This window comes from Lampetra fluviatilis, chromosome 29 (genome assembly GCF_964198595.1).
Source record: "Lampetra fluviatilis chromosome 29, kcLamFluv1.1, whole genome shotgun sequence".
NCBI classification, from domain to species: Eukaryota; Metazoa; Chordata; class Hyperoartia; order Petromyzontiformes; family Petromyzontidae; genus Lampetra; species Lampetra fluviatilis.
In genome coordinates this window covers 11908459-11925119 of record NC_136303.1, presented here as the reverse complement: position 1 = coordinate 11925119, position 16661 = coordinate 11908459, and the positions used below count along the sequence as shown (strand labels likewise).

General features: G+C 52.6%; 1 protein-coding gene across 7 annotated transcripts in view; it reads right to left on the bottom strand.

Moving 5' to 3' along the window:
* Nucleotides 1-16661, bottom strand: part of IGSF9B (immunoglobulin superfamily member 9B) — a 172417-nt gene that overhangs the window by 48158 nt on the left and 107598 nt on the right. For all 7 annotated transcript variants that reach the window (XR_013639436.1, XR_013639435.1, XR_013639437.1 and 4 more), the window contains exon 5: nt 8778-8895. Coding sequence is in view for 2 of the 7 variants with exons in the window: in XM_078870144.1 (XP_078726270.1) it covers nt 8778-8895 (118 nt within the window). In the remaining 5 variants the exon portion in view is untranslated. The remainder of the gene's footprint in view (nt 1-8777; nt 8896-16661) is intronic.

Below are 16661 nucleotides of genomic sequence, written 5' to 3'. Positions count from 1 at the left end.
AGAACACGGAGATTACCACCCAACACAAACCCAACACAATTGCCACCCAACACAAACACAATTACCACCAGACACAAACGTAAAATAATTATCACCAGACACAAATGCAACACAATTATTCTACAGACACAAACGCAAAACAATTACCACCAGAAACAAACGCAACACAAGAGCGCATCGCTGCAGCCCTGTTTGGCCCACTCAGCTCTTCTACTCACGTTATTAAAATGGCAAAATGAGTCCCCTTCCCTGTAGAACCCGAAACATGAATAGCTGGAACATTGGGGGCCGGGGAGAAGGTATGGGACTCTGGAGACTACACCAACTCTGTTAATGCACGACAATCGCTGCTCCAGGGAGAAAACAAGAATGACAAACTTGGACATCACATTTATGTTATTTTAGCTCTGATTCTGTTTTGTTACACGATTCACCCCTCCTCTTTATTCCCTTTCATATAAATACCCTGGTCTCGATCGTTACCCCTACTGCGATTAGGGCAGCGAGCCTGGATGCCCCCGGTCTGTCCATAATTTTGAGGGTGTATCGCCCCGGGTTTGTTACGCGTTACTTGCCGTTTTTCCCCCTTTTAGGAATCAACTTTTTTTTCTGGGTTCTTTAATAAGAATACAACTAAATATAAAAATGTATAAGACAATGGCTAAATGTGTTCAACTGCTGAGTGAACGTTTATTCTACGACCTCCACACTCGCTTCTTTTATGCGGCCCAAAGTGCACTGCACAGCGCCTCCAGTTAGTACAGTTGGCTACGTATGGTGCGAAAGAAGTGTCAACATATAATACATATGTAGTATAGTAAACTACGGCAGGAGACCACTTGATGGGTAGCACACTTTATTCACACTTGGGTTGTCACAATAACACGTGTTGTCACTACAGCTCACGCTACACGTTCCACCTGACACGTGTGGTATCTACAGCTCACGCTACACGTTCCACCTGACACGGGTGGTTACTACAGCTCACGCTACCCGTTCCACCCGGCTACACACACACGGGCATTCCAGCCCCGTAGCATCCGGGGGAACCTCTAGACCCACCCCAGCTTGGGTACGGATCACGACCACTGGGTCCCGCGGCCCGGTCCTCACACGGACGTCCGGCCCCCGGGTCCCAATGTCCCGCCTCTGAGCCACACAGGGCCCCGGTCCTTAGAAGGACAGCGGGACTAGGTGTCTCAGGGCCCTATCTCTTCCTCCTCCGTCTTCCGTCTTCACTGGTCACCAACTTCTCCCCGAGCGCCCGCGCGCACCGCCTTATATAGCCCTCCGCTCCAAGGAGACGGAACCTATGCGGACCGCGATATGAGCACCCACCCTAGCCGACCAATCATCATGCGCTGCCACACGATCCCTTCTTGTGTCAGCGCACATAACCAATCACCACGCGCTGCCACACAATCCATCACTGTCAGCGCGCGTCACCAACACACAGCCAATCACCATCACATAACCCATGGCCCCGCGCTGACCTATGATCCCTCACCGTCAGCGCGTCACCAACACACAGCCAATCACCACGCGCTACCCCACGATCCCTACTACCAGCGCGTATCACCACTACATCACCCCCCCCCACATAGCTCGCAGCCGGCCCGGCTGCCAAACAACAACAAACCAACAAAAAAAAAACCCCACTCCCGAAGTGTGCCCCGTAACACAACAACAACGCAACACAACAACACAACACAACAACACAACACAACAACAACCTATGTACAAACCGACGAGTAACACAATCAAGTTATTCCGAAAAAAAACGTGTCCAGTGTCTCCTTGACTACCGATCCCCCTTCCGCACGCTCCTTGAACGGGTGATAAAGCGGTCGAGCGGACGGGGAACGTAGTGACGAGACGCTCCAGCCGTGTCGGCCCGCATCCCCACCCCATTTATTCGGTCAGGAAAAGTTGCGCGACCTAGCGCGAGTCCGCCTGGCCGGTCCGTCGTACGGGACGAGACGCTGTCGACCGTCCGGTGGCACCGGCAGCCCAGGAAGGCACGGTTCGGGCCTGGAAGAACCGGCCGTGCCCCGGGGATCTGGTCGCCGGTGGTCGGCAGCCGTCAGTTCCCGGACACCTGGGAGCGGATCAGGCGAAAACATGTGAGGATCAGGCGAAGAGATCTCCCTCCCCGGGTCGTCGGTCACATCACCTGCTCGGTCATCACGACACAAAGGAAGGCCATATGGTGGCGAGAACGGTTTTAGCCGGGAGGGGTGAACGTACCACCGGCGCTTTCCCCATTTTATCTGAACACACTGGGGGCGTGCAACCCGCACGACCTCCACGGGTCCCCGCCATGGCCTCAACAATTTAGGTGACGTAGCCAACGGTGCACGAGGGCAGTGCAGCCAGGCCCTATCGCCCGGTTTCCAATCGTGCACGGACACCTTCCGTGCACGCAAGCGATCGTTGGCGACTTGCCGAGATCTCGAATTAAGCCGTGCGGCCTCCCGTGCCTCGGCGAGTTTAGCAATGTTAAATTTAATATGGTCGGCCAATTTGGAATTAGGCCGTGGCACGGAAAGTCCCAGCTGAGTCTCCATGGGCGGATCGGCCTCCCGACCATACATCAGATAAAATGGGGAATACCCCGTAGCTGCGTGGGGGGCCATTCTATACGCGGCGAGGACCCCCGGGACCTGCAAGTCCCAGTCAACCTGTGCCTCGCACACCTGCTGGCACAACATGGAGGTTAAAGTCCTGTGGAGTTGCTCCACCATCCCGTCAGTCTGTGGGTGGTACGGGGAGGTACGCACCTTTTTAGTACCCAAAAGGTCGCACACCTCCTGCAGCAATTTACTCGAAAAATTATTTCCCTGGTCGGTCAGCAAGCGTTCGGGAGCCCCCTTGTCCAAGACGTAGCCTTGGACAAAAGCGTCCGCCACGGCCGCCGCTGACTGGTTAGCGAGTGGCCACGCCATAGGCCATCGGGTAAAGTATTCCACACCAACCAACAGGTACTTGTTACCCCTAGGCGTGACAGGAAAAGGCCCCAAAATATCCAGCGCAACGAGCTCGTTGGTGCGCGAGACCTGAATAGACTGTAGCGGTGGATTTGGCGCAACGGGCGGTGGTTTCCGTTTGGCACAATCCACACACCCCTTCAGTATATTGACCACATCGCTCCCCATTCCCGGCCAATAATAGTCCCGCTGGAGCAGAGCAAGCGTTTTGTTTACCCCCAGATGTAAGAGGCGTTCGTGTGCAGCCAAAACAACTTTGCCCCGCATAGCGGAAGGCACGACGAGTGCGTGCCGCCGGGACATATTGTCCCACCTCATTAGCAGGCCCTGCTTGAGCAGCCATGAGCCAGCCCATGTTCGACCCTCCTCGGGACCCCCCGCCCTACGACGCAACGCGAGCAGGGAGCTGTCAGCCATCTGGAGTCGGCCCCACTCAACGAGAGACAGTGAGAGTAGCGAGTCCCCGCCCGCAGGGGTAGCGGGAACGTCAACCATCGGCGCATTCGTGGCGGCGACCAACTCACTCTCGGGCACAGCACCTGGCGGTTTACAGCGCGCCGACTCCATCAAGCACGCACATTCAGGACTAGGCGACAACCGCGACAGGGCATCCGCGTTGGTGTGGCGCAACCCCTTACGGTAAGTGGTCATAAATTGATAGTCTTGGAGGACTTCCAACCACCGTGACAATTGGCCCGAGGGCTGGGCGACCCTCAATGAATACTGAAGCGCCGTGTGGTCCGTCCGGACTGTAAAATGACGGCCATATAGATAAGGTCGAAATTTCTGCACAAAAAAAACAATAGCCAGCAACTCGCGACGGGTGACGCAGTAGCGCTGTTCTGCAGGCGACAAAACCCTGCTACCATAGGCGACCACCCGTTCAACTCCCCCAACGACCTGTGAGAGCACCCCCCCCAATGCCCGTGCTACTAGCATCAGTATCCAGCAAGAAGGGACTCGTAAAGTCAGGGTAACGTAAGGGCGGGGCACCCACCAAGGCGTCCCGAAGGGAGCAGAACGCGGCCACCTCCTCTGGCCCCCATCGAAACCTGACTCCTTTGGCTGTTAGAGCGTGCAAGGGTTTGGCAATGGTGGCGAAATGCTCCACGAATCGGCGGTAGTATGACGCAAAACCAATGAAGCTGCGGACCTCAGAAACCGACGTGGGCGTTGGCCATGAACTGACACAGTTTGTCTTCGCGGGATCGGTGGAGATCCCCGAAGAATCGACAATGTGGTCCAAGTACCTTACGGATTTCCGCAGAAGGTGGCATTTCGCCGGTTTAAACTTTAACTTAGCTGAACGCATCCGCAAGAACACCCCTCTTAATCGCTGGAGGTGTTCCTCAAAGGTTTTACTGAAAACAATGACATCGTCAAGATAAATTAAGCAAGTATCCCATTGCAAACCCGACAAAACCAATTCCATAAGGCGCTGAAACGTCGCGGGAGCGGAGTGGAGTCCCACGGGCAACCGATTAAACTGGAACAGGCCCCCTGGGGTCCGGAATGCTGTCTTAGGTTTAGACTCATCGTCGAGTGGCAGCTGCCAGAATCCCGACAGTAAGTCAAGTGTAGAAAAATACCGCGCCCCGGACAATGCGTCCAGGGACTCGTCCATCCTGGGGAGCGGATACGCGTCGGCCACGGAGATTTTATTCAGGCGACGGAAATCCACACAAAATCGCAAGGAGCCGTCTTGCTTTTTAACCAGAACGATAGGTGCTCCCCACGGACTGGATGAGGGCGAAATGATGTCGGCCGTCAGCATGTCATTGACGGCCGATTGAACGTGTTCCTTCTCGGCAGGACTCAGCCGGAAGGGATTCTGCCGGACTGGTGCTGCATCGCCTGTTTCAATGTGGGTCCGTGTACCCAATATCATATTTGTGCGTGCTGAACACATCGGAAAATTCGATCAGCAGAGCGTGCAGCGCACCCAATTGCACCCTTGACAAATCACTTGAGTCCGCACACAGCGAATCGACCCATTCAAGGTCATCACCCGATGTAATTTTCTGTGCCGGGACGGGATCAACATGTGCAAAAAGGCGCTCTTCCGCAGGGACCCGTGCCGCGTGAGCAAGCACGGTGCCCTGCGGAATAATGGCCGGCCTTGAACCAGCGTTTAACACCATAACGAACGGGTCCCCGTCAGCCCGAACCAACGTTTGAGCCACCGCCAAATCCAGACCCCCGACAGCTCTATTCGATGGACCCAAAAGCACGCCTTGTCCCGCAGTCTCCCCACCCAATGGCTTCCGCAACCGGAGGGGTATCAACATCTGCGAACCCGGGGGCACGTGCACTGTCTGTGTCGCTAGCGCTTGGATCGTCGCGCACGCCGTCCGTATTTCAGTAGGGTTAGACAAAAAAGAAATACGGCGACCCGATGGCAGCTCAATACAACGTTGATCCACGAGAATTTTAATGGGCATCTTAGCCAAAAAATCTGTGCCCAACAGACAAGGAACCGCTAGGGAAGAGGAGACGAAAATAGGTCCCGCCAATTTAATATCCCCTATGCAAATGGACGCCCGAATCTGACCGATAATACCCAATGAGCCCCCATTTGCCGCGTAAAATGGCACGTCCACCGGAAGCAGAGGTCGACATTAGACGGGGAGAATGTTATAAATGAGGTCTGAAATTATAGTGGCCGACGCTCCCGTGTCCACCAACACCCTGACCTCGACCCCGTCTATGAATCCCGTAACGACCGACGAACCGGCTGCCGCGGCCACAATTCTGTGGCCCAACTCGGACCATTCAATGTCCCCCTGGCCCCGTACGAACCCCCCTCTCCGAACCGATTCCCCGACCCCCAATCGCACATCCTCCGCCGCAAAGCGACGGCCCATGTGTGTCGTGTATGTAGGCCGAGCATGTGAAGTGCCGCGACTTGCCGGGGGTAGTTGGGACGACTTGGGGCCGTGGTCGTCGTCCAGCCGAGGTCCCGTGGCGCGCTGACGTGGAGCGCGGCACCCGGACGCCACGTGGCCCCGAAGGCCGCAGTTGTAGCACATGATGAGGGACGTCGGAGGTCTCGGTTGCTCCAGCTTGCGGGTCGATCGCAGAGGCGACCGACCCCCCGACCTCCAATCCCCCGGTCGTGCAGCCGCGAACGCCTCCTCCCGTGGGCGAACGACCTGGGGCTCGGTGACCACCGGGCCCGGAGCTGAGACCCCGGCAGCAGTGCAGACGACCACCTGTTTCCGCTGCAGGACCTCGTGCGCCTGAATACTCGTTGCAACACGCAACGAACATATATCCACTTCGTCGGCTGTGTTGATGGGGACCCCCAGGTCCTGTGCCAACTTGAGCAGTTGTTCCAAAACCATAGCGTCCTGCCCCTCCTCGTCCATACGAGGGAACGCGGCGTCGGCGAGAGCCAACAACACCGTGCGGTAGGCGAGCGTGGTCTCCGTGTCCGCCTTCCGTCGGTCGTAAAATTGGTGGCGGCAGGCCGAAGGTGGTCCGTAAACTTTGGCCATGAGGCCCAGCGCAGCCTTGAGCGTGGAGCGGGCCGATCTCGATGCGGACCTGAAGGCCGCGAGCGCGTCGTCGTCCAACAGTGCCCGCAACGCCGTAGCGTCGGACCAGGCCGACATCTCTTGATGGGCGCGAAATCTTCTTTGGAATGCGCCCCAGTCCCCGCCGTCCGCCTTGAAGGCTGTCAACGCGGGAAGACGCTGCTGGAATGATGTCGTCCTCTGGCTCCTGACTCTCCCGCGCCGCACCGTCGAGCTGCAAAATGGCGGCCCCTATGGCGGGTGGCTGATGGCGGCCCGTAGCGCGCGTTGATGACGTAAGCGGCAGGGATTGGTGGACTCCCGCCACGTGTTGCTCGCAGTTCCCGCCAAAAGATGGCCGCTCAGCAGAAATGGCGGGAATTTCAAAGTCATTTTGGCGGGAATCAGCAACGCGAGCCCTTTCAATGTCCGTCGACGTTCTCGATCCTCCCGACGTGGTGATCTCCGCTAGGATGGACGCCGCGGCGAGTAGTAGCTCCGCCAGGCGGGAGTGCGCGTCGCGGAGTCCGGCGTCAGCCCCCAGCCGCTCGTTGGGCGCCCATGAAGGGTCTTGTGGCGCCGGCGTCTCTTCCTCTTCTCCCCCTGATGCCTGCTGGCCTGAGTCATCGTGGTTTTCCTCCCGGTCACACTCGTGAGTCCGATGAGTCTTCCTGGTATCCATGGCAGGATGACTGTTTCACTCCTGACGCCAGTTGTAGTATAGTAAACTACGGCGGGAGACCACTTGACGGGTAGCACACTTTATTCACACTTGGGTTGTCACAATAACACGTGTTTTCACTACAGCTCACGCTACACGTTCCACCTGACACGTGTGGTATCTACAGCTCACGCTACACGTTCCACCTGACACGGGTGGTTACTACAGCTCACGCTACCCGTTCCACCCGGCTACACACACACGGGCATTCCAGTCCCGTAGCATCCGGGGGAACCTCTAGACCCACCCCAGCTTGGGTACGGATCACGACCACTGGGTCCCGCGGCCTGGTCCTCACACGGACGTCCGGCCCCCGGGTCCCAAGGTCCCGCCTCTGAGCCACACAGGGCCCCGGTCCTTACAAGGACAGCGGGACTAGGTGTCTCAGGGCCCTATCTCTTCCTCCTCCGTCTTCCGTCTTCACTGGTCACCAACTTCTCCCCGAGCGCCCGCGCGCACCGCCTTATATAGCCCTCCGCTCCAAGGAGACGGAGCCTATGCGGACCGCGATGTGAGCACCCACCCTAGCCGACCAATCATCACGCGCTGCCACACGATCCCTTCTTGTGTCAGCGCACATAACCAATCACCACGTGCTGCCACACGATCCATCACTGTCAGCGTGCGTCACCAACACACAGCCAATCACCATCACATAACCCATGACCCCGCGCTGACCTACGATCCCTCACCGTCAGCGCGCGTCACCAACACACAGCCAATCACCACGCGCTACCCCACGATCCCTACTACCAGCGCGTATCACCACTACACATACATCATCAGCATCGTACATGTTCCATCACAAACGTTGAATCATGCCATGACACTACGGCATCACTCAGAGCACTGGCCTATGAGGAGATTGAAAGGAAACCTACAAACCAGGACCCAGACATAAAACTAAAGAAAAAAAACCTATTTTTTATTTTACCAGGTAAGGCCCACTGAGCTGCTATATGGCTCTTTTTCTGAAGTGACCGCGCCACAAATGATAGCTCAACGAAGTGGCTTATCACGCGGAAATGTGTAGCGGCCACACACTCTAAACGCGTGACGTCGATTCTAAGTGTGGAGGGATATAAACGGAGTAAAAAATGTACGCGACCACGGAGATTGTGTGGTAGTTAACATCTCCTCGCCACCGCGGTGATGCAAGTAGCCTATGAGCCAAGGGGATGGTCGGCACCAGTTGGGGTGACAAACGTGTTCAGTTTCCGATGTCCACTACGGGCAGCAGTGTCCACCATGAGCAGACAGCTTTGTGTAAGCACTGTCCTCTATAGACATGCTCCCTATTGCTTTTTCACCATTGTGTACATATTTGAAACCACGTACTATTTTGCCACCATTTTAACAAACTATTCTCATAAACGCCTTCCACACCTCTTTTGCTATCATAGGCATGTGCTCTAGCGGTGAAATGCTTTCCAGAAAATCCTTTCGTAGCATGTGCAGCGCACGCTGGGTGGTACTAATGAGACATTTTTGAGGTAATGTCTCGCGGATCAAAGCAACTGCTACACAAACACGCACGTGCGTAATATACTGCACCTTGCACCAGAAGGCGGGTGATGTGGATCGACTCTCCTTGGTTGCTGGAAGCCCAGCAGGCGTAGATTCCATTGTCGGAGCGATCGGCATTGGGAATGGTCAATTTGCCGTTGAGCACCTGACCGCGACACACACACAAATCAAGTTTTGTTCATTTTTTTGCTTAACCGGGCCAGAAGTCAAGAGAACCGGGAGGAGTCGCCGACCGATTAAATGGCTCCAATCGTGAGTTCAGTCCGGAAATCACATTCTTTAGTGACAGACACTACCAACGCTTAACACTGCGTACAGCCCTCTTGTCAATCTAGTGATGGATAAGGACTGCCCCAAGCCGTGCGTGTCAATTCATTAAGGTTATTTTGACTATTTTTGGGGGGAAACAACATTTTGCGCATTTTAAATTAAGTTGCTTTTGCGCCAGGTCCAATGCACCTGAAATTAAATGTGTCAAGGGCGATTATTTATCCATTTACAATTTTCTACAACAGTAGTGAAATAAATAAATAAAATGGTCGATGGCGTCATCCAACGGGCGTCTCAATATTGGGCGGAGGAAGTAGCCTCACCCCTCACCACCGGGGTGGGCCTCAGATGGTGACCGTGCTTCAAGCTGGCCAGTGCGGGTTCCCTGATGATAGCCAAGTAACGGCCTAGGGCATGAGTGCGCCAGTAGGGGGGGGGGGGGATGATCGCTGTGCATAGGACTGCCCTAACATAGAGCTGCCCTAACAGTCTCCCCCCCATCTGGTCTGAGACTCCCATAGAGACCCAGAGTCTCACATGGAGATCTACAGAATCCTACAGGAACACATAGTCACACAGATACACACAGAGACGCATAGTATCACACAAAGATCCATAGAGCTGCCCTAACAGTCTCCCCCCATCTGGTCTGAGACTCTCGTAACCCTGTAGTCTCATAGAGACACGCCGAGACGACCCAGAGCGCCACTCTACGAGTCTCTCACCATCTGCCCTTCGATGTCTTCTCTTCCCCTTGGTCACCGGACTAGTCGCGATTCGATGCAATGTCAAATTTTGGAAAGTTCAGATAGTCGCGACATCAGTTTCCCACAATTTTGCAATATTTATCGACTCTAGTGTTGTTGTTATGCTATGCTGTATGTAGCACACATGTGTCTTTGTGTTAAGCTCATAATAAATATATTCCTGCCAGCCTGGCGCTGATAAACCATCACAAGACGCCGGCACCGAGAGTACTACAATGATGAATAGTGATGTCATAATTTTACTGTGTCATCACTTGCTAAAAATACGCTATATCATCATCCGTTAAAAATACACCTGCACGAGCTGCCCCCCTAGGAGCTCCTCCGCCCTTACTCCCCACGGAGCTACCTGTGTTCTGTTGGGCACTGCAGTTTGTTCATAGGTAAGGGCCCTCTCTGTAAGATATGGGACCTCGTTCGACACAAACCTATGATAATACAAACTTCTTCTTCCGTACGGCTGCTGATGTAGATGCAGAGCAACAACTACAATGTCACATTCAGGTGGTGAAGCCAGACAACCACGTCAGGAGCAGCGGAGTTGTATCGCTGCGATGTCTCCTTCGTATTTGTGAATCGGGGCACTGCGTCGTTTTACATTGTACGGTCTTGTTCTGGATGACCACGGTCACACACTGGAGGGGTTTTAATTTTCCATTTGTGCATCAGGTAAAATACACAACATTTATTCTCAACTAGCAGGAAGTACCCGGCTTTGCCCAGGGGAAAATATATATTTCGAAACTTGTATTCTCTTAAAAAATAACATATACATACACAAATACTAAGCTATCATAAAAGCCCAACGTCATGTTTGTCCATTTGTCTGTCAACAATAAGAGCTTTATAGAAGGTCTGAATCAAAAAGTTATAGAAAGGGGGGGGGGGGGGTAAATAGTTGATCTAAAAGGTTTAAAAAAATTGTCGACCCCTCCAAAAAGTTTTTACCCCTCTCCACCCAATTTTTATTTTGTCGGCATATATACCAACACACCCTACATGCAACAGTCAGTCGTATCTAGTGACCCTACAGTGGTATCTACTGACTATAGTAGTAACTGACTCTAAATTAGCTATCTACGGTATCTCTAGTAGTATCTACTGACTCTACAGTAGTAACTGTACACTTTGGGGTAGTGGGGGTGGACAGGACATCGCAATGTTTAGGATTAACCTCAGCTTGTGCTGCTGCAGAGGTAATTGTGCAATCTCTAGCTTGTCTCCATGGACACTGTTTAGGATTAACCTCAGCTTGTGCTGCTGCAGAGGTAACTGTGCAGTCTCTAGCTTGTCTCCATGGACGCTGTTTAGGATTTACTTCAGCTTGTGCTGCTACAGTACTTTGCAGTCTCTGCCTTGTCTCCATGCTTATTGCAATTCAGTTTCCTCAGCCCGTGCTGCTGAGGTGCCTTCCTTGTTTGTTCGCTGCTCCTCCACTGTTTGTTTTGCGCGCCACAGCGCCGCTCCCGTTGTGTTTGTCTTCGCGTCTTGTAGAGGCGTCATTTTTGCGTTGCCAGGGGCATATGCCATGCAGTGCTTTTGCGCGCATTTCAAAGTTATCATTACAATCAGCGTACATTGTACAAAGTGTGATTGTCTTCGTTTAGATTAGACCAAGGGCAAAACAAATAGCAAGTGTTTGTCGGGGGGGGCGGGATAAGTTTGTTGTATTTGTGTACTTTGTTGAAACGTAAACCCAACAGTTTGGCAGTTCAACGCTTTGCTAGGATGGGAGTACACAGACAGTGAGACAGACAGGGGGGTATCATAGTTCCCCGGGGTTCCATGGTAACTGTGCAGTGGGTACCATAGTACCCCGGCTCTCGCGTAATGTCCGTGATGCAGTAATTTTTAGTCTGTTGATGGTCGGAGATGCGGCAATCGACGCATATCGACGAGCTGTGCACGATGCACGATTCAAAGTCGAATTTTTCGATAACGGATTTTTTAATGCTGTTTGGCGTTTCGACATCGCGGAGTAGCACTGATTTCGGATTATTGGTACCCCAGTCGCAGAGTTAAGTACACTTCTGGAAAAAATAGTGTCCCAGAAATACAACATTTAATTGCCTCAGCCATTTTGTATTATTTGGTACCCCGGGATACCGCCATAATGATCATATACTTGCGTGATAATTATCTAACGTTGATGCTAATGATTATTTAGTTTTTCAGTGTGATATAATTTTTGGTCAAGCTACGACCCCCATATCCACCAGAGATGGTCCTTGCCGATATCAAACATCTGGCAGTTCACCAGCATTGGTTCGATCGAGCCTGGCTCTGCTGATGAGACACTGAATGTGAAAACCAGTCCAGGGTCTGCTTGTGTTGAATCAATGCGGCTGAATTGATGCATTCCCAGAAGGCCGCACGGCTGATGGGATTTGTAATAATACTTTTATTTTAAAAAATTACGTGGAGGGACAGATCTGTGAAGGAGGCGAATTGTCTGTTTATTTATTTTGTTACTCATATTCTGCACAGTCATGCAATTTATTATTTTGCGTTGTGTTTAATATTAAGTAGTACTAACTGTCCTAACTACCTGTGCATACCTGTTAGGCGTTTTGTGGGAGTTAATTTGAAATGAGCTCAACTGTATTTTAAATTCAGTGAGCTCCTCTTATCCACAACCCCATTATCAGTGTCTCCTGTTTCTCTGCGGCCAGAATCTGTCCCATAAATCTCATCTTGTCAGTGAGATAACCAACGTATATCACCCGCGAGGGCATTCGGATCCGAACGATCCATGGACATTGGCAAAGAATGTGGAACAGAAAAGGCTGAAACGTGCGCAGAAAAGTGCAGAGAGAGGTGCATGCTGGAAGTTGCACTGAGAGGGGGACACAGTCGCGAGGCAGCAGAGACTGACAAACATTTGATGGGCTTGGGCAGGATGTCTGACGAGAAGCAGTGGCGATGTCCGTTGGTTAAGTCGAACGATGGAGTGGCAGCCAAAGAAGGGAACTCATCTGGGAGTGCACCCAGCGTGGAGATGGAGCGATGAAATCGGCTCACGTGCCGGTGCTAAGCGGATTGTTACCTCAGTGGATAGATCGTGATTGACGACAATAGTGTGATGAAGATGGGGCGATGGCGATGGTAAACGGTGTTTGTATGTTTGTATGTATGTATGTTGATCTTATTTTGCACTGTACTCAGACAACTGTATGAATAGGAGGTGTGGAGGAAAGAGAACAAGCTAAACACAAAAAGCAGTTACAGTATAAACATATCAGTTTTACATTTACATTTAAAACTACATAGCTCTAGTTGGTTCCTAAACAAAAAATTAAAAACGATGGTGCAACTGGTGATCGGTCAACACTTCCTAACAACGCACCGTCTCATCATCCGTCAAAAAAGCATAAACCCACAAGGGGGTCTCTCCCCTACCCGCGTCTGCCACAGCCTCCATCGGCTCCACGATGTATGGCCGTAGCGCGCGAGAACGAGAGAGAGCGAGAGAAAGAGAGAGAGCGAGAGAGCGCACAACACATTTAGAACGTCGCAGCAGCATTATTATACCAGCCGCCCAGATCGCTGCGCGTCCCTCCGGAGGCTTTTGCTACTACGCGCGAGCCGCGTTGGAACGAGCCTCTCGCAATTTCTTATTATCAGCGGAGCTCCTCGTCTCCATGACCCCATCCACCGTAGCGTCTGCTGCCTCGCAGGCAGAATCTGCGAGGAGGAAACTCCAATTTTTCGTGGCACTCATCCAGCAGCGGAACGACAAGGAGCACCGTGCGTGTACGAGTGGCATTTATCCCCAAAAAAATGCTAACGCGGGGGACGCAAGTTCGCAAGGTGATCACGGTTTATTTAATTATTTAATCACATAAGTGACCTTAAGACAACACCGATGAATCAATAATTATCAAGGGGAGTGGTCTACCGGATTGACAAAAAGTATCGTGCTTCCGTTGAAGTGGAGAATTTCGCGTGTTTAGAATTAATGCCACAAATAGCGATGTTCAGTGCTGGAGCTCAGCCAAATTGGGCACAGAACAAGACTCCATACCGTGATGGGTTTGTTTGTGCAGTCATTGGTGACCATACTGAGACCATTAACTCAACTACAAATTGAGAGCCCGGTTTAACCGCACGGGCGGCTGCCTGGATTCGAACCCAGGATTCTAGGTGGCACCGGTTCCACGCCCAACCTCTGAGCCATCCGGCCACCTCTCGCACCTCCGAGGTTGACGGCGGATGTCTCGGTGACCGTGGAGACACAGCCTGTGGGAAGGGGCGGGTGGGTGGGGGGGTGCCAGGAGCTTGTCAGGTCTAGCTCCACGACCTCAACAAACGAAGACCTCCTCAGGCCACACGGTGCGCCGGGTGTGACCACTGCTCTGTCTGTTCCCAGATCCATCAGAAGAAATGATTGAGACAACAGCACCCTCGGATTCTAATAAAAATAACAGCAAAAACAATCCCTCGCCGGAAAATAACTGTGAAGCCGGCGGTGCGCAAATGGCGATGTTTGACAGCACCAGCGCCGCCTCCACCGCCGCTCGTGCTAATCCGCTGCATTTCGTGTGGAGCAGATCCAACGTGACAGCAGCCGCTCGAGCCAAGCAGGCTCAGTCGATGCAGGTGAGGACCATTCGGAGGAGCTCATTAGTGGGGGGGGGTAGCGTCACGGTGACGGCCGCAACGCACGACACCGCAGAGCAACAGCAGCAGCAGGGAGCTAAACGTATCGCGACACCCGTCACTCGCCGACAACTCCACCCCCCGTGCCCCATCGTATCAGTCGTTTGTTAATTTACACAACATCAGCAGCAGCAGCTTCATAGCTCCCTATAGCATCGGAGAAATACCAAAGGAGGTGCCGTACGGAATACGGTAGAGAGCGAGCGAGCCAGCTTGTAAATGAACACGACAGTGAGCCAGACCACAGATTGCGCGCCCGCCCGCGTGATGCCGCGCACCGAGAGTCGCACCGCCCTTGAGTTGGCGCACGCAATGTCACTCACCATGGCCCACGCGAGAGCCACGGTGCTACTACACACACACATAACAGTGGCTCGCAAAAAGCGAACGAATAACGCCCCAAATACCGTGCTGCAACGACACTCCCATAAACAATAGCAGTCGTCAAAGGAGTTATTGACAATGCCTAATCAATAACTGTGACGAGTGAACGTCATCAGGGTACCCTCAACTAAATACTACGACTAAATAAATTGATGTTTAACGCTGCACCCTGCAAGCACGAACGGACACGTGTTGGCAGAACAGTGACATGCGGCGGATCTCCGTGACGACGGCCTCTTTTCGTCCTATCCCAGATTCCCTCGAGATAGAGAGCGAGAGATCTTGCCCCCGTTAAACTAAATTAAAAACGATTTTCATATGAGCAGGGAAGGCTCACTGAGCTACGTAGCTCAAAGTGGCTTATTCCATGGAAATGTATAGCAGCCAAATACTCTAATACATATTTAGATTCTAAATGTGGAGGGGAAAAGGACCTGGAAAAAAACCATGCGACCACGGGGAGAGAGACACGCAAACTCTAAATATACAGCAGGCATCATAGTCGAGATTGAACCCACGACCTCCTGCATACCAGGCGAGGTAGTTAACATCTCGACACTGAATGTCGCGCGATGCTGGGGATGGTGCAGCAGTAAATGTGGAACGCGTGCTCAGCGTCTGCTTGGAAGGTTTTGTTGGGACGACAGGAAGCTGCCACCGTGGGGTGCGGTGGTCAGTGCACAAAGTTGGCCCACTTCGATTTGATATCCCGACACGGCGGTTGGAACAATGCAAAGTTTCTGAAATCCCTGCCCCGCAACCCCCCTCCCCCACCATCTCTGTCCATCCTGCAGCGCGAATGGGTGCAGCTCCGGTGAAGGTCGATTGACAGGTCGCGTGTGGTGAGGTCAAGTGTGAGCATCACCTGCACTTTTACAGGACGTCGGGCCAGCGTGGAAACGTAGGCCTAACTACCCTCCAGAAGGGCTCTCTAGTGCTCCACTGCGTGCAGACCGTTCCATCAGTGGTGGCGCCAGCGACCAATTGCAGGGCTGCGCTTTACCCTCCACCTTGCTTTCGCATTGACAAGTGACGAGTGAAATTAATGCGGGGAATCTAATTTCGGCCAAGTAAGCGCAGAGTTTCAGCTTGGCGATGTGACGCATTCCTAGACACTGAAATTAATCGAGGTGAAGTTGCCTCTCTCTCTAAGCCGAGCGTAGCCGTGAATGATTCCCCCCCCCCCGCCCCAGTCAACAACTTCCGTCAGCGCACACACACACGCACACAAGCAGCAGTCAGCATCGGAACTCAAGGGCTAAGTCTGCCTGACAGCGGTGTTCAAATCTGACACTGATTTATACTCAACGTGAAGTGCGTGGCTCGCACGTGGTTACGTTTCCACGTCGCCACCCCGTGACGGTCGTGCATTGTGCCAAATCTGAGCATCGCACGAAGATTTCAGTGAAAACGTTTACATCGACCCGGAGGATAAACGAAAATCTACTTTGGTACAAATGAACTAATTTTGACTTAAAACTCTCGTGACTGCAGTAATTCATATTCTATGGTTCGTTCGGTAAAGCCACGTAGATAAAAAAAATAACATGATAAAAATAAAGTGAATCAAAAAGAATAAAAATATCACGACGTTTCGATCGCAAACACAAGCAATCGTCATCAGGAGAAAAGAGGGGGGAAGCTGCTGAGGCAGGATCTTTATCAAGGTTTACAGATGGGCGGGGCAGCTAATGTTAATGTAGGAGAGGTTTCCGACACCAGCAGTAGGTCTACACCAATCAAAGCATTGCACCTCGCTCCCCACACCCACACTGCTGACGGTGGAGGTGGACAAGAAAACACAAATCAAGTCATGACCAAAAGTGCTTGA